Below are 20,248 nucleotides of genomic sequence, written 5' to 3' on the forward strand. Positions count from 1 at the left end.
GAAGGTGTCTGAATTTGGAACCCTGATGTAGAATGCCAGCCTTGTGGACATAAAGGCTTTGGTTAAGATAGGAACATTTACTGAGCTGAGTTTGGAAAAATGGACTCCAGACAGAAACACTGTTTGCGCCAGAAACAAGTCTGTGATGGCCCCGTGGTGGCTGCATTTCCACGGATCTTTAGGATCAGATTTAGAGCCACATAGATCAGGTCCCCTCTCTGCGTTCTCCCCCACCTTTTATCATGAGTGAAGAAATCAATGCCCAGAGAACGCTCTCACAGCAGGCATCCGTGGCAGAAGTCAGGGCCAGAAACACAGTTCCTTGACTCATGATGCCCTCTCTCCTGCATCCTGTGTTAACCACAAATCAATATGGCGCCCAGGAACACGAGTCGCCAAATGGGCTGCACCCACCACCTGGCACGATCTGCAAAGGTGAAGCACGAAGGGCCAGCAGGGGTATCTGAAGCACCTGAAACCACTGGAACAAAAGTCCAGGTGATATGAGAAAGGCCCCTGCTCAAGCTGAATAATCTCAGCAGACTGCGTGGAAGCTTCTCTACAAAATGCCCTGAGCATAAAACAACATCGACCCCTATCAAAATTCAGTATGCATCTAAAAATAAACACTAAAAAGGAAAAGGTAAATCCTGAAATCCAATAGATGGCATTGCGAGGTCTGACGTCAACCAATGAGGAAACTGGCTTTGTTTGGTGAAAGGGTTAGATAACTTGGACCTCTGGTTTTAGATGTCCAGATGAAACTTCTTATTTCAACTTGATCATTATGCACCCATTGAACTGTGGGCAGTGGACACCCTAGAAGGGTATAGGTCATAACCCAATAGCAGCAATCTGAGTTCTTGTTTCTCCTCAGTCCAGGGTTATGCGCGCTCCCTTCTTCCCAAGCAGGCCACCTTCCCAGGTGCAGGAGGGACGTGCAATGGCCTCTGGCGGCTCTGCCTTCAGAAGGCCTTCCATCGCCTCTGGCTCGTGACTTACTGCAACAGGCTCCTCACCAGCAGCGCTGCTTTGTTTTCCCTTTGAGTCCACACCACACAGAGCTGCTCAATGTCATCACTTCCTGTAACACCTCCAGGGAACCCTTTACTCGCAGAGTCAATCCAAACCCCTTGTCTGGCCTTGTACGAGCCCCGCAGCGTAGCCCGCAGCTCCTCATGAGGTTGTCTTTCTCACGCTCTCCCAGTGGGTGCCTGTTGCTTCAGCAGCCATATCATTACTCGCCTTAAATTAGGGGGTTCTTCCTGCAAACTCCTCCCTCCCTGAACCTTGCTGTGCCCTGCTCCTCACCTCCACCCAGGGACGCCCCCTCAGAGCACATTCCTCCTCCACGGAGGTCCTCCTCTCCCACAGGAGGCAAGGGTGGGAATCGCTGGTCTGAATCCCAGCTCTATCATGAAACTATCTGTGTGACCCTGGCCCAGTTGTTAAGCCTCCCTGAGCCTGCCCAGGGGAACGACAATACCTATACCCCGTGGGACCTGTGTAGGAGTTATGAAATGAGTTCTTGCACAAGGCTTGCCACATACTAGGTGCTCGCTAAGTCTCTCCCTCTGTACCACATACTAACTTCAGTCGAAGTGACTGTGTGATATATAGTGTCACCTCTCCTTGAACACAGGCATCCCAGTCCCTATTATCTCCCAAAGGCACCGAACAAGGTTCTGGCACAGAGCAGATTCTCACGCCCATTACCGGAGAAGTGTCATATCCTAGTCGCATGCTCTTATACTCTCTCTCTCTCTCTCTCTCTCTCTCTCTCTCTTTCTCTCTCTCTCTCTCTCTCTCTCTCTCTCTCTCTCTCTCTCTCTCTCTCTCTCTCTCTCTCTTTCTAGGATGGAAAACCTTCAGTGAGACAAAGTGGTTTAAGCATATGCTTTTAAGGATTGTTTCCAACAGATACGTCTATGAGTGATCCAACCAAGTGAGAGGCAGCACTCCCAGAGAACACCAGAGATGTATGTTTAGAATCTGCTTCCAAAATTCCCTCTCGATTCAAGTCTCAGGGACATGCCCATATTAATAATGGACGGGCATTTGTAATGGAAACCTTCAGGAAACGACGCCAGCTTATACACATCTGGTTACATGTGGGTAGTTAGAAGGCATCAAGACTTACTCCAAACTCTCGGCAGAAGTTGCAGTGGTTTAAACCGTTGTTGTTTTTTATTTTTCAAAATGAAATTCTTTCTTCAAATGATATTCTATTTGGAATAATAATATGCAAAGCAGCTGAAAGTGGAATTTCTCTGAATGGAGCAGAATGAGGATATTGGAGGTCCTCCTGCCACAGCACACGCGGGGCCCGTGTGTCCAGGAGTGTGTGCATGGGCGCTCGCATGCTAAGGCGGGCTCCCGAGGCACCTCCACAAAACCTACTTCAGAAACTACAGCTTAGCAGAATAAGCAAATAGTTTAGGAGAATGGGAAACTATACCCCTTACTGGTTAAAAAACATCTACCAGAGGCACACATAGACAAATGAATATAATGCCAAAGGAATTGAAATCTCATTCTATGATCGACCTATGAAATATATCGATGTCATTCTTTACAAATTGCCCTCAAGTAGTTTATGTTATATATAGAGAGAAATATAAAGAGAATGAGGTGGTTCTATGGCAGAGGCAGATGGCATCTCTGGGCAACACCGGGCAGTGCATGCCGGTTCCCATAGGACCAACATCAGCTGAACGGGAAGCGGGAGGTTCATTGGCAACCTGCAACCCACCAAACACAGGCTTTCTCTACGACCAGCCCTTGGATGGTGTAGAAACTTAGAAATCATTTGGTTGAAGAATACTTAGAGAAAATAAATGCAGTTACAATATACATATATCACTTGTTTTCCTAGAGGAATATGGCACCAATTTTATTAATATGTATATGTGTGAGCAGGTATGTGTATTGAACTAGAATTATACACATCAGAATGGTAATAGTCATTAGAGAATCATTTATTGTCCTTTGTGAACTTTCCAAATCTTTTTACAATGAACAAATACTCTTTGTGAGAAAACATTAAATATGATTATTTTTTAAAAGCCAGGGCCAACAGTTTCTAAAGAAGGACAAAGCACTTGTGAGGCTAGGAACCACTACCTTGTTCACCACTAAACCCCTGGCAGGCAGCACGTCGCGTGCCATGATGCCCATGGTATGGTACAGAGTAGGTGCTCCATAAACGATGGCTGAATGGACAGGTAAGGGTCTCCTCTCATCCTGCCCATGGTGCACGTAAGTTCTGTGCCAGGCCCCTTTCTCCTCCCTTCTCTCTTGTTCTCACAGAAAACAGAAACATTTCTGGAGACAAGCTAATAGACTCTGCTACTCTAACCAGCTTATATGGGCATTATTTTTTTAAATTCCAATCTCACTGAGTGCAAGTGAAACAGACCCTTTCTCAGGTGTGTGACAGCAAATGGAACCTGGGAGAGGGGAGTTGGAGGCGAGGATATGTAAAGTAGAGAATTTGGACAGGAAGGAGGGGTTGGAGACAAAATAATGCCCTGTTGGGGAACCCGGATTCCAACCCTGGTGCTGTTGCAAACAGGTTGTGAGATCGAGCTGGGCCTGTTTTCCCATCCCTGAAGGGAAGCCGTGTCCTTGCCTCACAGAGACATCATTAGGAAAAGCGGGGGATGGCTGATTAAGTAAAGGTATTTTTTAAAGCAAGGCTCCTATTCAAATGCAAGGTTTCCTTAGAGGCAAAGAAGTTACATAAGGCAGCAGCATCCTAGATTAAGAGCCAACAGGTAGACCTCTCTGCCCTGGGGGCATGTGAGCATTAAATAACTTTACAACCTTTTGTTTCATCACACAGAATGCTTCCAGACCTGGTCCTCCTCCATGAAGCCTCCCTTGATTATGAAAAGCACGATCTATTTTCTCTGACTGACTTGGGTACCCCTGACCTGTCTGCACATAGACAGCCTCCAACCCCCACTCTCTCTTATTCCTAACTAGTCCTGACAGCCCTCAGAGCTTCTGTGCCCAAGTGAATTGAGTTTATAATCCCACAAATTTGACAGAGGCCCCAGCATAGAAGTCTGGTCACACCCTGCAGTGATCTGCACACAGTAGACCCTCACTGAAGATCTTTGTTGGCTGATGAAAAGGAACGGTGCTGCTGACCAGCCCACATGCTCAGGCAGGAATGATCTTTAGGACTAAGGAGACAGTATGCTGGAAACTGATCGCTGACAACTGAGAATGCCAATGCTAAGCTCTAACACAGACCTCATTTCACTGATATGTGTTAAAAATTATCGAGCTATCTTGCTTTGAAATATTTCATTGGTAATCATATTGATTCCCAGGTGGCCATCTGACCCACAGACCAACTCTTGGTGTTGAACACCACAATCCATACTTGTGAGGCATTCACCAAATCCAACAGAACCCCTTCCAGCCCCCCAGACTTCACGCTACCACAGGAAAAAGACCCCGGTTCATTCAATTGCTTTCCTGGTTCTTGTAGATTTAATCTGACATAATCAACTCTTTTTTTTTTTTTTTAACAAAAATCTACCAAAGGCCTAATTTTTTTACTTTTTATTTTGCTTTCATGTTTGCTGTTCTTCAGAGTCAATGTTCAAAATACACATCAGAGTTCCTTGAAACTATAAGTTTTCCCTGAATTGTCAACATGCCTCAGCAGTTCTTACCCCAATATAATCCTATATAATAAAAGCCTAATATGCAAATCGACCGAATGGTGGAACAACCAGTCACTATGATGCGCACTGACCACCAGGGGGGCAGGCACTCAATGCAGGAGCTTCCCCGAGCCCGCAAGCCCCAGGCCAAGAGGGAGGTGACCAATGGCAATAGGGGGCAGGACCGGTGAGTGAGCAGTGCCAGGCCGGCCAAGGTGGGTGCCAACAGGGGGGTGTGGGGGGAATCCCCAATCGCCCTGCCAGTCGCCCCACAGATCAGCCCTGATTGCCGGCTAGGCCTAGGGACCCTACCGTGCACAAATTTCATGCACTGGGCCTCTAGTATAATATAATTAACTGAAAATCTGACAAATGGCCGAAACCAGTTTGGCTCAGTGGATAGAGCGTCGACCTGCGGACTGAAGGGTCCCAGGTTTGATTCCGGTCAAGGGCATGTACCTGGGTTGCGGGCATATCCCCAGTGGGAGATGTGCAGGAGGCAGCTGATCGATGTTTCTCTCTCATCGATGTTTCTAACTATCTCTCTCCCTTCCTCTCTGTAAAAAATCAATAAAATATATTTAAAAAAAAAAAAGAAAATCTGACAAATGACCAAATAAGTAACTATTGAATTCTAAGCGCATACTGATAACTAAGACTCATTTGAAAAATGTCTCCAGCTGCTTTTTAAGGATTTTTCCATCCTGCATTTCCCCAGGGCAGCGAGGGAGGCTGGCCCAGGGTGATTCTTCAGGAGCTCAACCTCAGTTTCCTGAGCAGTAGCTCACACAGGCAAAGCCCTCCCTGAGCTGGCTTCCCAGGCCTGGCAGGAAATGCCAAAGAGTGGGGGATGGGGTCGATTAGGGAGAGAGAAAGACGAAAAGTCATGGATGAACTTATTCAAGTCAGGGTTTGTGGGATCCAGTTGGAAGATGATGATTCACAATGGGGATCATGCACAGAATCTAAAAATGCCTGAGAATTTTATTCCCTGTAACTATAAAAACAAAAACAAAGCAAACCTATGACCCAGAGGCTTTCCTATCCCTAGGAAAATGGGAGCCCAGAAAGAGCAATTCCTGAAGTCGCTCCTCCCCCTAGGGCCTGATTCACCAAGCCCATAACTTTCAGAGCCTAGCTAAGTGCCCCCTCCCCATAAAGAAGGCTCACAGTATTACCTTCCCCTCTCTAGCAACCAGTATCTGATCTTACAGATGAAAGAATTTCCCTATTTTTCAAATATCCTCCCCTTCTTCCTCTCCTTCCTTGTTATTCAGCCATTGTCATTTCCTTGGAGGAAGTAGGACACAGAATGCTTGAGGGGTGTAGCTTTGGAAAAATAATAATGAAAACGAGATTTGGGGATAAATTCTAGGTCTTATCAGCCATCTCTTTGCCTTTATCCTCTTCCAAATGCTACCCATGCTTCATGGTCCAGGTTAGATTCTATCTCTTCCAGGAAGCCTTCCAAACTACCTTCTGCAGGGCTTCAAAGAAATCACCTAAATGGCTCCATCAGAAGAGCTACTATGCTATAGAATATCACTCTGTGTGTCTTTCTCCCCACTAGATAGAAATCTCCATGAATTTAGAGTCAATAGCTTGTGAGTGTTGTAGCCCCAGAATCTAACAGTGTCTGACATGTAACACATGCTCAATAAATACATGTACATTCATTGAAATAATTACAGGCCATACCTTTTTTTTTCTAATCAAAAAACAATTATTATGTGTACGTGCATGTATGAAAATATTTAGCATGCTACTAATTTAACACCATTACATCATCTGGCAATGTTAAAGATGAAAGTCTTAGTTTCTCATGCACATCAACAGGTAGTACAATTTCTGTAATTCTTTATGGCTATATCTGTCTTGATGAGCATATGCCTTTATTAAATAAGAATTATGCCCAGGGATTTTTAATTGTAAGAAAGAGAACCTAAGAGAAATGAGGCTACTCCATCTTGCCTGGAGTCAGGAGTCCCTTAGCTTCTTTTCATCCAATACATTTGACAGTTAATTAAATACAATTTTGTAGCATTCCCTGGTTGTTTCCATTTATTCTAGCATCGCAAAGAGCGCACAGCATAGAGGGAACTCCAGTCAAACACCCAATTTAAATTTGATTGAAATTAATGTTATTCACGTAATTTACTGGTTTGTGTGCCTTTTCTCACTGGCTCTGGAGAGCTACCATTCCATTGGCCTTTTCCCATCCAGATCCCATGGAGGATGATCAGTGTGCAATGAGCCAAGGGCAAGTGGGCTTGGTATACAGAAAAGGCCAAATCCTTCTTTAACTGTAACTTGGTCATTCAATGGCCTATAGTGACCAGAACTAACGTTACCTGAGTTCATGAGTGATGCCAATGGGTTTGCACAATCATTGCCATCAGTCATCCTATCAGACACAGTACCCGCATCTCACACATAGTCAGTGCCGCCAGCAACCTATGTAATAACCAGAAGCCATGTGCGATCTCTCTGGAATGTTCCCATAGGGGCTGTTTTGGTCCTACGAACTGAAAAATAAAGGCTCGCCTAAAGATAATTAAACCTGACCTAACACTAGCGATGCTCTGTGTGTCTAAATTAAAGAAGAAGGCAAGACATCTTACAAGGATTGCAATCGGGTCCTGTGGTCCTTAATCACGTACAAAGTCCTGGTTGAAACCAATCCGGGGAGGCTCAGAGGAATGGTCCTTTCTTTTCAGAAAAAGTGAAACTAAAACAGGACCCAACCATGGCTACTTAACCCAGCTCCCATTCCCACCCCCACCCTCCCCATTCTGCAAAGCCTGGCTTGAGCTCCTTCCCCTCTCCAGACACTAACCAGCACCCTCTCCTCCGATTCCTCCTGGTTTGAACACACACACCCCCACCCCCCGCCCAGAATGTAAGTGTGCAATGCTGTTTGCTGTTTGCTGCTCTGCTTGCTTATGGAAATTAGATACCTCCCGTTCTTTATTTAATAAACCCACCTACTTGAGAATCATCTTCCTTTTTGCTGAAAACCCCACATCTAGCACCGAACTCAGAGCCAGGTGAATAACAGCTACTCATTAAAGCCATGCCTACCGGTCACATTTTCTAAAAGTTCAGTTGGAGGTTTATAAAATGACTCTTCACAGCATTCCTTTCATTAGTAAGTGAAGGTCCTTCGGTGAAGTTAAATATGATCTTCTTTAGGAAAATCAGATGCACAGACATCTGTAGAGTGAGGCGTGTTGTGTTCCCCTGACTAGTGGTGGCACAGGACAAAGTTGCTCCCGTAACTGTGGCTGCCGGATAGTGGCCTGAGAAGGTGTGAGTAAATCTCTGAACCACAGAGGAAAGTCTCTCCTCTCCCCGGCCTCACCCCCAGCCACCCAGACCCCAATCTCCACGTCAGTTTGGTTATTGTTTTCCCATAAAGGAAACCCATGGTGTCATTCACCACCATGTTGTGCTCCCAGCGCTGCCTCACGATGAGGAAGTCAGCCTTGATGTTCTGAGATGCACCAGGAGAACACCGCTGGCCCTGAAGACACCCACACTCATGCCCCCACACATTCACCAAGGGGTGCAGGGCAGCTGCTCCTCCACAGGGACTGCCCACGCTCCACCAGCTACAGGGGACTCACAGCTAGACTGCCCCCCCCCCCGGGGTGTTAGTGCACACCTACAAGGTGTGAGGCCGTCGGACAGGCACCGGGGAGATAAAGACATACTGGACACATTTCTCACTAACCGAGAATCATGTTCAAGTGGAGAAAAGAAGAAAGTTGACTTTGATCCTCTATCATCATGTTGGGCCTTTGTGTGTGTACATATACACACAAATGCACAGGCCTTTGGCCCTTCGTAATGCACATAAAAAACAAGGGCAGCTAATATAAGTCCTGTGCTTGTTCAGAAAAGGGATTTCCACATTTTCTGAGGACATTTCTTTCTTCTGAGGGATCAGAGGGATTAGAAAAATTCCATTAGATGTGGTTCTCAGTCTGGAATGGTGAGGATCAAATAATTACGAAATAGTAGATTACATAAAAGTAGCTTTTTTTCATTGCAGGTCTCCTCCAGGACTTACTTAAGCAAGTGTATATGGAGATACTCCAAGAGAAGTCAAGATGGCAGCGTTTCAAAGTATGTGCCACAGAGTCCTTCATTCTTAGAGTTTCCCAAGTGAGGAGGGTTCTGAGCAACACTCTTTGGGAAACAGTGTGCCAAAGAGACATAAGTTCCCTGAAGTCAGGGTCTCTGCCTTGCTTACCAATGTATCTTCAACACCTGGCACCAGGGAATGATTCGATATAATATAATTAACTAAAAATCTGCCAAATGACCCAATGAGTAACTGCTGAATTCTAAGCAGAAAGACATGCATTCATAATGACATGGGGGTGAGACTGTGCCAAGAGCAGGGACTCATCTCTCCATGATGGCACCTTCACGGTCTGGGCTCCCGGTGGGCACAAGTAAGAGTTTCAGGTGAGGTTGCCTTCACCTTTGCAAGAAGCCAAGAGCTACAAATCCGTAAGGCATCCTAAGAGACCTTGACCTTTTTTTTTTTTTCCCCCCTAATAAGAGCGTCATAAAGAATGCTGGCATTTCTCTTCCTCACTCAGAATAAGAAACAACTCAATCAGAGGTCGGACTTTCTGATGTGGTTACAGATTATCTTTGTTTCTTTACTGCCACCTTCTGGTAACCGGGTTCCTACATGGTAAATTTAAAATGCCGCTTATTTGTATTGCCCTATGGCATTTTAAGCACTTGTTTACATCCTTTACCTCCTATGACATTATGCAAGCTAGGAGCGGTGAGGGTGGCCTTTATTCTCTTTCATTTGCCCTGAAAACAGCATAGAGCTTTAGTGATTTGTGCAGCGATAAGTTAGAGCAGAGCCAGAACGAGCCACACCTGTTGGCTGGGCTTAGTCATTCGGCTTTGTCCAGCTACATCTGCAAAGAGTTCCGCGGCTGGCTCTCATCCCCTCACAAGCATAATCCTGGATGGAAAATTCCAGGCCTTTACAAAAGAGGATGCTTTTCAAATACACCCTGATCTTCTCAAGGGCAAAATCCATTCCACTTTACAAGGTTTTTGAGAAAGAATGTAGAGAGTCTATAATTGATCTTTCATCAGACAGTTAAGATGTCCCCCAGCGCTGCCCCATGATGGCGACCCACCAGCTTCGGCCCAAGCATACCTTGGTTTGGAAGCAGCAATAGAGTTGGGTTAGGTATGGGTGTTTCCGCGCTAGAGCCAAAATCCTCTTCTCTGTCATCGTGCAGTCCACATCGTCGTCCTGAAGGATGACGTCCTTCTTTAAGACTTTCACAGCATATACTTCGTCTTTGCCTTTGAGCTCCGCCAACATGACCTGCAATCAATCAAAACCACCCTGTCAGTATATACACGTAGGGAGAGAAGAAACACGCATCAATACCAAGTGCTTAAAAATGGACTCCTTTCATTCATTTTAAATAGTATCAAAGCTTTTAAAAATGTCTAGAGAAACTACCCATCCCAATACAGCTACTACCACTTAATTACTTTTAATCCCTAACACGGTGTCTGGGCAAAGAAAAGTTCAATGCACATCTGTTAAATAATTATCTACATGTTTATATACATTTGTCATACTTGCACTTGGAGTATGGCAAATATAGCATAGTGTGTTTTTTTTTTTTTTAAATATATTTTATTGAGTTTTTACAGAGAGGAAAGGAGAGAGATAGAGAGTTAGAAACATCGATGAGAGAGAAACATCGACCAGCTGCCTCCTGCACACTCCCCACTGGGGATGTGCCCGCAACCAAGGTACATGCCCTTGACCGGAATCGAACCTAGGACCTTTCAGTCCACAGGCCGATGCTCTATCCACTGAGCCAAACCGGTTTCGGCCATAGTGTGTTTTTTTAACCAGACAGTATTTCATAAGCATTTTTCTACACAGTCTTCATCTTTATCATGATGTCTGATAATTCAAGTAAATATATTACAAAGTTATTTAAACTTTTACCTCCTAGGAAACACTTGAGTTACAAGTAATTATTAAGTACTATATAAAAATTGCAGAGAATATTTTTGTACATATAATTTCTTTATTTCTTTTGAATCATGTCCTTAAGATAGAAAGTGGTGGAAGTGGATTATGGGGTTAAATATTTGCACATGCCTGATTTTCAAAAAGGATGTACAATATAATGTGCCACTAGCAAAGGAGACGTGCTTTGGTTTCCCAGCGATTTACCAACATTGGGTGCTTCACTTAAAAAGCTATGTTGTTCATGTAATGAGTGTGAAATGTTACCTCAGTGCTGTTTTAACTTGCAATAAACTTTTTAAATATTTGTTTTCTAAGTAAATTTCTTTTGTATGAACTATTTGTCAGTTTCCTCTTACATATTTGTATGCACTTGGTCCATAAACATACTATCACTTTACTTTCTGTAAAGGTTTTTCTAAATTTGTCTCATAATTTTCTGTTCTTTTTTCTATTAAACAGGATTATTTATCTTTTTGTAGTTGAACCTGCCCTTGTTTACCTTTGTGGTTTCTTCTGTAGCTTTAAAGGTAGGAGTTGTAATTCCTTCTCCAGAGAACCAATGAACAATTCTGTTTCTTAAATTTGTTTTATCATTTAATATTTTTGCGCTCATTTCCCTACAAATGTGACAAGCCTTTCTCCCATTTAATAACTTAACTCCTCAGTACAGTTCCAGGGTAAAAGTTAGAACTAAAGAGCAGTAACTCAGAAGCTTAATGAGGGAATTCAGGATGTCACTGTGAAGGCATTTAGTTGCCCACATAAAATGCAAACTCTTTAAAACTGGCTCACTGTGACTGTGATTTTTTCCTAAGAAACAATGTAGATGCTTCAGAATCATCAGAGTTCCCATCCTGGCCACACGCCATATAGAACCCTGTAGCCTTTGAGGCTGCTCATTCCCCATGAATCTTGCTCACAATGAAAGCTGCTCACATGCTTGAGTTATGCCGGCCAGAGGACTGGGGTCTGCTTCTTATTTAGCCGTCTCTAAAGAATGTGATTACTTCAGCCTTTGCCATTTAAGTAGATCCAGTTACTTCCTGCAGCATTGATCTCAGACTGAGATGGGGCAGGTGAGATGGGCCAGGAACCAAGCTCTGTACCCTGGAGGCTCACAGAGCCATTCTCCTAGGAGTGGAGTGGCTCTGTCCCCCAGCAAGCTTCCTAACCCACAGCCTGACTTGTGAGGGCATGTGATCCCCAGGAGGTCCCAGAGGCAGGTGCCTGGGCTCTGGGGTAGGGCCTCTCTACTCCAGGAGGTCCTCAAAAAACAATGCTCATCCACTCCCAGGCATGGCTTTGCGAACAGCCGAAGAGCAAAAATCACAGCTGAAATGTTAACCAGCTTCTTAGGCTCTCTGCCTGTCCATCTCTTTTCTTTAAAGAATTATTTTTATTGATTTCAGATAGGAATGGAGAGAGATAAAAAAAAATCAATGATGAGAGAGAATCATTGATCGGCTGCCTCATGCATGCCACCTACTGAGGACTGAGCCCACAACCTGGACATGTGCCCGACTGAACATTGAACAGTGACCTCCTGGTTCACAGGTCAATGCTCAATCGCTGAGCCACACCAGCCAGGCTGTCCATCTTTTTTTCTAAATGAGCAGGAATTATTTTTCCATCGCACCCACCTTCAGAATGGTGGCTGATCACCAGGAATGCTGTATTTGAGCACCCCCTCAATCCACACTCCATACCACTGTGTCCGTCCCAGTGGGGAGCAGGATAGGGAGGATGGCAGCAAGGGCAGAGGACCCTGATCCAAGAGAGGAGGTGATTATTCCCATTTTCTGGCACAAACAGAGGTTAAACAAAGCGTTTAGTAAGTGCCAGAAAAGTCAGTTACGTAACAGTTAACTTCCACGGTAACATGTGCTAAGACTTGTTTTGAGCCCCGAGTTCACAGAGGGCACACATGCTGGAGTTCATTTTCAAAGTCTATATAATGAATTAAAACCAGAACTTCAGATGACTCTCTGATGGAGGGAAGAACAGTATTGTTACCATTATTGATAATGGAATGCCAAGCACATGGAAAGCAATTTAAACTTTTCAGAGTGCTTTCTCAACCTATTACGTCACTTGATTCCCATCCCCATTTGACAAGTGGGCTACACGGAATCCCAAAGAAGGAAAAGGCCCACACTAACGTCCCCAGACAGTTAAGAGCAGAACCCCAGTTCCTATCTGCTTGGCCTCAGGCCACTTCCACTCAGTAAGGAAGGAAAGTAGAACAAGACCAAGCCGAAAGGTTCATCTTATATCAAACAAATGAGGGGGCAGATGCCCAGGGCAGAGAAAATCAGCAGTTTTGCCCGCACAGGCCACAGACCTTGCCAAAGCTGCCTTTGCCCAACACTTTGATGAAGTTGAACTCATCCAGGCCCAAGCGCTTGGTCTGGCCTTGCCGGACTTCACCGTTCTCTCCGGGGCTCGCCAGCTGGCCGTCGGTGGACCCTGCTGCCCTGTGCTCCTCCCCTCGGTTGTCAAATGACAAGGCCTTCCGGATGTTGTTTTCAAGTTCTTTTAATTCTAGAGCCGAGGAGACAAGATAATGCATTAGTGCACAGCTCACGAGCCCTCAGATCTCAGAATTTCATCCCCATGAGTCCCCACCATTTTTTTTTTTTTTGGCTTTTCATAACAACAGATCCGGTATGGCATTCCTTTATGTTCCTTCATTGACACACTTTCATTGGCACTTAACATACAGCAGGGCCTAGGCATGCAAAGAGGAGGACACAGCCCAGCAACCAACTCCTTCAGCGTAGACTGGACCACAGCCACCTCTCTGCAAGCCCCCTTTGGCTAGTGGCCTGTCCAATTGTTCTTGGTTAGTGCAAGAATCCCAGCCTTCTCGGGAACCTTGCAGAGTTCCAAAGGCCACGGATAACCTTTGAGTTTCCTTTGAAGATTAGAGTAACGACTCACTGAGAACTGTCATCACAGTAATCTTGGTGATGGAATTATTTCATCTTCTAAAGGACTTTATGTGGCTTTGTTGCTGGGTTTACTCTAAATACCCATCCCATGCAAGGTTATTTAACAAAACAAGCAAGGAGCTTATCATTAACCAAAGAACTGCTTCCCCACAGGGACATGCTGCAAATGTATCTCAGATGGGGCAGGATTCTCGGTACAATTTCACAATGGTGAGGCCGGAGGGACGCAAGGCTGTAATGCAAACTCCCTGGGGCTGATAACGCTGGGTGAGCCTCAGACCTTTTCTCTTTGAGGAAGCTTTATTGTGAGCTATTAATTCACCCAGATGTACATTCCTCTTGTAGATATGGGCATCTTGAGCATAATCCAATTTTAAGACACTCGTGAATAACACTGGGATTGCACAAGAGGAACATAGACTCTAACGCGTGGGAATCAGAATCAGGCATGAGCGACCAGGAGCTTGACCTAAAGAGATCTTCAGCTTCTTTCAGAAGACTGAGGCCCACGGCAGCGCACTCGAGGAACCTGGGATCTTCCGTAGATCTGGTGTTTGGCTCCCCTGAGAAGGGGAGGCATGGGGAGAGCTTCTGAGCCTTCTGCTATCCCCTGACCCAATCGGCAGAGTCCTATCACATACTCTTCACTAAATATAACTTTTAGCCTCAGCATAGAGCAAAAAGTCTGTTTCCAAGGCAAGTTAGTAAATGGAGTTTGGAAGATAGAACTTGGGTGTTTAGGGATACTGAAGCTTGAAGAAAATGTCTATGTCCTTACAATGGAGCAAAGAGAAACCGTGTCTTATTTCTGTTTCATAATAATGCCAGGTCTTGCTAAGAGGGTTTTCACATTCATCTGTGCACATGTCACTGCTGGGTAATACTGGCACCTGCATTAACCGGGGACAGAGAGAGGCCCTGGGAGGTACTGCGCCCTGCCAAAGCTGGGAAGCACACTGGGCAGAAACCACATAGAAAATGGGTCACCTCCCTCTTACTAGGGCCTCTTTACCATAGGACCCCATCTCCTTGAAGTTCTCAAAGGGAAACAGGAAAACACCCACGCTGGTCCAGGATAATACCTGCTCATCTAGAGCTCACCAAGCATCATCAGATGCCTTATAAATGGGTTCAGCCTCTTTTGGACTGATGGACAAGTTAAGCAGAGCAGCACAAAGAGGGACTCAGACCAATTATTTTGTGGCCTCAGGACTGGCACACTGCCCCGCAGCTGTTTTATTTACTCCTGGGTACGAAGAGCTGGGTCACATCTGCAGGGTAAGATGACCTGGGAGGCTGGTTTGATGGCACAGACTCGGAGAGTGGGGTCCCTAAGCCAGGAGGGGCATGGTCTTGCCCTTTACCACTGGCGTGGATCCACTAACGTTTGGACAAATCTTTGCAAGTCTCTGAACTTCCACTTCCCACCATGTAACATGGGGACAGTAAAGGAGCACCAGCATAGAGTTGGTGTGAACATAGAATTTGGATAATGACCACAAAAGAGGCTTCAAGATACCCAGGTGCTCTAACGCAATACAATTAGTCCTGCTCTGCAGATGCGTATTTCCCTCCCCAGTGACGCCTGGTTCTGGTCACCAGAGGGGAAGTTTGAAGTGTCTAAGTCCCTTCTCAGCCTCACCATTCCGCCAGCAGAATCAGAAACCTCTGCCCGGCCAGCGTGGCTCAGTGGTTGAGCATCAACCTATGAACCAGGAGGTCAGAGTTCGATTCTTGGTCAAGGGCACATGCCTGGATTGCCAGCTTGATCCCCAATTGAGGCGTGCAGGAGGCAGTTGATCAATGATTCTCTCTCATCATTAATGTTTCTCTCTCTCTCCCCCTCTCCCTTCCTCTCTGAAATCAATAAAAATACATTAAAAATTAAAAAACAAAACAAGAAACTTCTGATTACTTTACACTCATCCCTATGGGGAGGAAGGAGATAGCCTGAGCTGAGCTTGACAGAGGAGCGAGGCCCAGAGCTGGCTTCCTGCCCACTTCTTGCAGTCTCTTCCCCAGCTTTGTCCTATCTCCACCCACCCACTCTGGCCAGGATAGGAGACATCGTCCCCACCCATCCCCTGACTCCTGCCCTGATCTCAGGTTTCGGGTGTGATAGTTAGAGTCAGGAGGAATTAAGTCAAACTGAGTGATGCTGACAGGCCTGGGGCCCAGTGGTAAGAGAAGGGGCTCTTACTCAGGCCTGGAAGGGATTTAGGTAGAAAGGCATTTACTGCCTTGCCCTTAAGACAGCCTTGTAGAGTGAAGGAACCGATAATGAGTCAACAGGGCCACTGGCTGTTTCGGGACGCAGGGCCATTCTTGGGTAGGGAGGCCTCAGCTCCTCTGAACTTCTGGTGACCAAGCTCAGAGGCAAAGAAGCAAATCCGAGGGTCTCACCCTGGTCACAAGGGGAGGTGGGTGCTGACTTGGACCGGTCTTCCTCAGAGGGTGAGCCTCCAGAAGCGGGCTGCGGGGACTCGGCACCAGCAAGGAGCTAGAGAGGGGGGAGAGGAAGAGGGGAGAGAGGCGTCAGAAACGAGGGTGGCGAGTTTCCCTGAGGCCAAAAGCTTCAAGATCCCCTACCCAGCACCAAAGGGGTTCCTGGTGCAGTAACACTGCTGAATTGATCGTCTGAAAGCATAGTCTCAAGGTTTTCTTTGCCAGTTAAAGGGAAGAAAACAAGAGACTTCAGTTTGTTCAATTATTATTCTGCCCAAATACAACTGACCTTTTTAAGCAAAACTCAAGCATACCCCCTTTCATAAAATCTCCCTCGCCTGTTCAAGCGATGCAAGTTACCTTATCCAAAGCAACGTGACACGGTCTTACCACCAGTTTGGCATTTACTCATTGTCTTCTTCAGCTCTAGTTAATACTCTCTGTATGTGTATATTTATGTGGGGCTCTCTGCTCAGGTAGACTATGGGTTTTTTGCAGGATGGTATTGGTATCGTCCTGGTGACTTATACAAATGATACACATACTAAGAGATGCTCAGTAAATACTTTCAGATGTACTGATACTTGTTAGCAAAGTTTAAAAGAACAAGTGAACTCTCGTTTTTACACAAATGTTGACATATCCCAGTGAACTCTCATTTTTACACAAATGTTGACATATCCATTTAAGTTCCCATTAAAGTCTGAGATTTGGACTAAGAGACCACAAGCATTTCTGTTCCCTTTTCTTCTTGGTCTACCAGCTGTGTGCACACGTCCTTTCTGGATGAGGGACTGACTACTTGCATGGGGCAATATGAAGGGAATGAAAAATCCAGTGAGCCCAACTCTCCTGCAAAGAAGCCCTTATAGTTTCTGACCAAGGGCACTTGTCTCCCATCCTCTTATACAAACCTGAGCTTATACTTAGTTCACTTAGCTTATTTCTAGCTTTTGTATCAGGGCATTGCAGCAATAAAAATACCAGGACTGCACTCCCTTTATCTTCTACTCTACTTCTTTCTGAACTTCTCCATGTTGGCTTCTTACCACCGGATTCCCCAAATCCAAGATAGACAGATGATGCCCACATAAGTATGGGGAAGAGGGCAGGTACTGAGTTTTCTTTTAAATGCTTCATGACAATCAATATTGTCTCAATTTACTTCTAGCAAGGAAAAACAAAAACCCCGTCTCCTGAAAATGGCTCTCTAGAGCTCATCAATGTGTGTGTGTGTCCAGCCTTGTAATCACAAGGTGTTTGTACCTCCTGCCTCTTCAGCAGGGCCCTAGCATTCCTGGGTGCTGACATTCTGCTTGCAATGTCAATGCCTTAGGTCAATAACTTAAGTCCTGTTTCAACCAGTGCGGTATACAGAGCTGAGAAGAGCCACCAGAAGCCCAGAATCTCACAGTCAACCATTAAAATAGACTTCATTTCTGCTACTCTTGCAGAAACAGCTTTCTTGATTGGGAAGGTAGAGAAGCAGCAGCTTAAGAAGATGAAAACAATCCACACCTTCCCATTCAAGGGAGAAGGCTCTTCTGAGAGGCACCAGGGAAAAGGCATGGGCAGCTTCTAAAATGAGAAGGGAAACACAGAGCCCTTCAGAAGGTGTTTTACGGCAAAATTTAGAACACTTAGGGGTCAGGATGGTAGAGGCACCCAGAGCTAGACGTGCTTTTCTAAAGAAAGCTTGAGAATGCCTGATGCCGGGCAATGAGGGCCACTGTCCACCCACCGCCACCAGGATTTTCTTGCCCAGTTAGCTTGGTTCTGATTTTGTCATAACTTACTTTTTCAAAGATCGCTTACATTTTCCAGGTTAGCAGCCAAGGAAAAAAAGGGCCTTCAAAGCAAATGCCATGGGCACCCTTTAGCTCTATTTGCATCTGTGGGCCCTGACTTACCAAAACAACAATTTAGCAAACAGAGCTCTTCCTACTGACATTCAGAATGTCACATGGACAGAGACAGGGCTTTGGTCTGCAAAGAAAAGCCCAGATGTTTCATGTCATGGGGCATTAACCATGTCCCCCGGGCAGCCGAGTGCCGGCGCTATCACAGATCTTGGCTTGCTCCCTAGAAAAGAATGTGGCTCCAGCTCTTCATCCCTTTATCCTCGTCGCAGTGATAGCAGGGCAAAGTGCAAACACTGACATTGCTTTCATGCCAGTTCTGGAGGCAGATGCGTCTATTTCCTGGTCTACAATTGGCCTGCTTTTTCTAGAACAGTGGTTCTCAACCTGTGGGTCGCGACCCCTTTGGCGGTCGAACGACACTTTCACAGGGGTCACCTAAGACCATCCTGCATATCAGATATCTACATTACGATTCATAACAGTAGCAACATTACAGTTTTGAAGTAGCAACGAAAATAATTTTATGGTTGGGTCACAACATGAGGAACTGTATTTAAAGGTCCAGAAGGTTGAGAATCACTGTCCTAGAAGAAATTCTAAAGTCCTCCTCTAGGTTCCCTTGAGAAACGTAACACTTGAGGCTCCCCCTGCTTCTGGAACTGAAGGAGACTTTAATGTTACCTGCCTGGCCTCTATTTCTTTTCCTTTCAAGCACGTGCTGTTTTGAGTACAGTGTCTCAAACCCAGCAATCTTGTAACCTCACTCCAAGGCACTGCCAGGAAGCCAGCGCCAAGATGTGGGCCCACAAAGAGCTCCAGAAACACCACCGAGTGGCCTGTTACCTTTTTCCTCCTCTGGCCACTGTTGGTGATTTTGTCTGGGGTGACGCCAAGGTCTGCCAGGACTTTGGCGATTCCTCTGGCGTCCACTCCACAGTTGGGAGCCACGTTGGTCTCGCAGCGTCGGTGGACGTTCATCTTGCAGACTATAAGGAGACAATGAAGAGAAACTTCGCAGTGTTCATGGCCTAAAACTATAATTTTTTTTCTTTCTAATTGTTAAGTACTGCGTGTGCATTGATAGGATTTGGGAAATGCAGAAAGACAAAAAGAGGAAAATAAAAATTACCCATCGTCCCATCACATGTAACTAAAATCATCCATGAAACCATCACACACAGATAACCACTGTTTATCAACTGAATAAATGTCACATTTGCACTTCCTTTCAGGGAATAGAACACTGACTGTGGAAGAATTTAATTGGTTTGTCTGAAGCAAGGTTCACTTGGATTGTGAACCCAAAGGGGTCACATGTACACGGTCTGTTCTATTACTCTGTTGAAAGGTGGGAATATTACCCAGAGAGGAATGCCCCGAATAGAGCCTATTAAAATGTCATCTGAGCACAGCCAGCGTGGCTCAGTGGTTCAGCATCGACCTATGAACCAGGAGGTCACAGTTCAATTCCAGGTCAGGGCACATGCCCAGGTTGCGGGCTTGAGCCCCAGTGTGGGCTGTGCAGAATGAGGCTGGTCAATGATTCTCTCTCATCATTAATCTCTCTCTCTCCCTTCCTTGCAGAAATCAATAAAAATATATTTTATACAAAAGATGTCACCTGAAAATGAGGATACTGGCCTGGCTGGTGTGGCTCAGTGGTTGAGCATGGACCCATGCACTATGAGGTCACTAGTTTGATTCTGGGTCAGAGTACATGCCGGGGTTTCCAGCTCAATTCCCAGCAGGGGGTCTGCAGGAGGCAGCCAATGGATGTTGTTGTTCCTCTCATTGATGTTTCTCTCTCTCCCCCTCTCTCTTCCCCTCTCTAAAAACAAACAAACAAACAAAAAAACCCACACATATTAAAAAAAAAAGGACATTGAATGAGGTGACCTCCAAGGCACCTTTCAAACCTAAAATCCAATTTCAACAGAACAAAGGCCATGCCGAAATGTCACTTGACCTACGTCACTGAGTTCTTGGTATAGGACATCAAAGGAGAAAACAAACTGTTCTGGTTTCCAGTCCAGCATGTAAGGCGTTGGAAGTAGTCATTCTGTCCTAACAAGTAAAAAGCTGAACAAACTGAAAAATCAACAACTCTCCTTGGATTTATTAGATAAGAAAGTCACAGGGCAAAGCACTGGCCCCAAAATGGGAGAGGCAGGCAACTAAGGTGAATGAGAACAGAAACTCCCAGCTACAGCCTCTGTGGGAACCAGTGCCATGGTAGGAAAATCTGAACTGAAATTGGAAAATTGCTGGAGTCTC

General features: G+C 45.5%; 1 protein-coding gene across 2 annotated transcripts in view; it reads right to left on the bottom strand.

The window, feature by feature from the left end:
- Positions 1 to 20,248, bottom strand: part of PRKCE (protein kinase C epsilon) — a 443,161-nt gene that overhangs the window by 125,240 nt on the left and 297,673 nt on the right. Inside the window, exons 8-12 of one of the 2 annotated variants that reach the window (XM_036334682.1) lie at positions 18,818 to 18,960; positions 17,631 to 17,690; positions 16,071 to 16,167; positions 13,058 to 13,257; positions 9,874 to 10,047 (exon numbers count right to left, since the gene is read on the bottom strand). In XM_036334682.1, coding sequence (XP_036190575.1) covers positions 9,874 to 10,047; positions 13,058 to 13,257; positions 16,071 to 16,167; positions 17,631 to 17,690; positions 18,818 to 18,960 — 674 coding nt within the window. The remainder of the gene's footprint in view (positions 1 to 9,873; positions 10,048 to 13,057; positions 13,258 to 16,070; positions 16,168 to 17,630; positions 17,691 to 18,817; positions 18,961 to 20,248) is intronic. The other variant, XM_036334683.1, reaches the window with a different exon arrangement.

The sequence above is a fragment of the Myotis myotis genome, unplaced genomic scaffold, assembly GCF_014108235.1.
Source record: "Myotis myotis isolate mMyoMyo1 unplaced genomic scaffold, mMyoMyo1.p scaffold_m19_p_14, whole genome shotgun sequence".
Taxonomy (NCBI): domain Eukaryota; kingdom Metazoa; phylum Chordata; class Mammalia; order Chiroptera; family Vespertilionidae; genus Myotis; species Myotis myotis.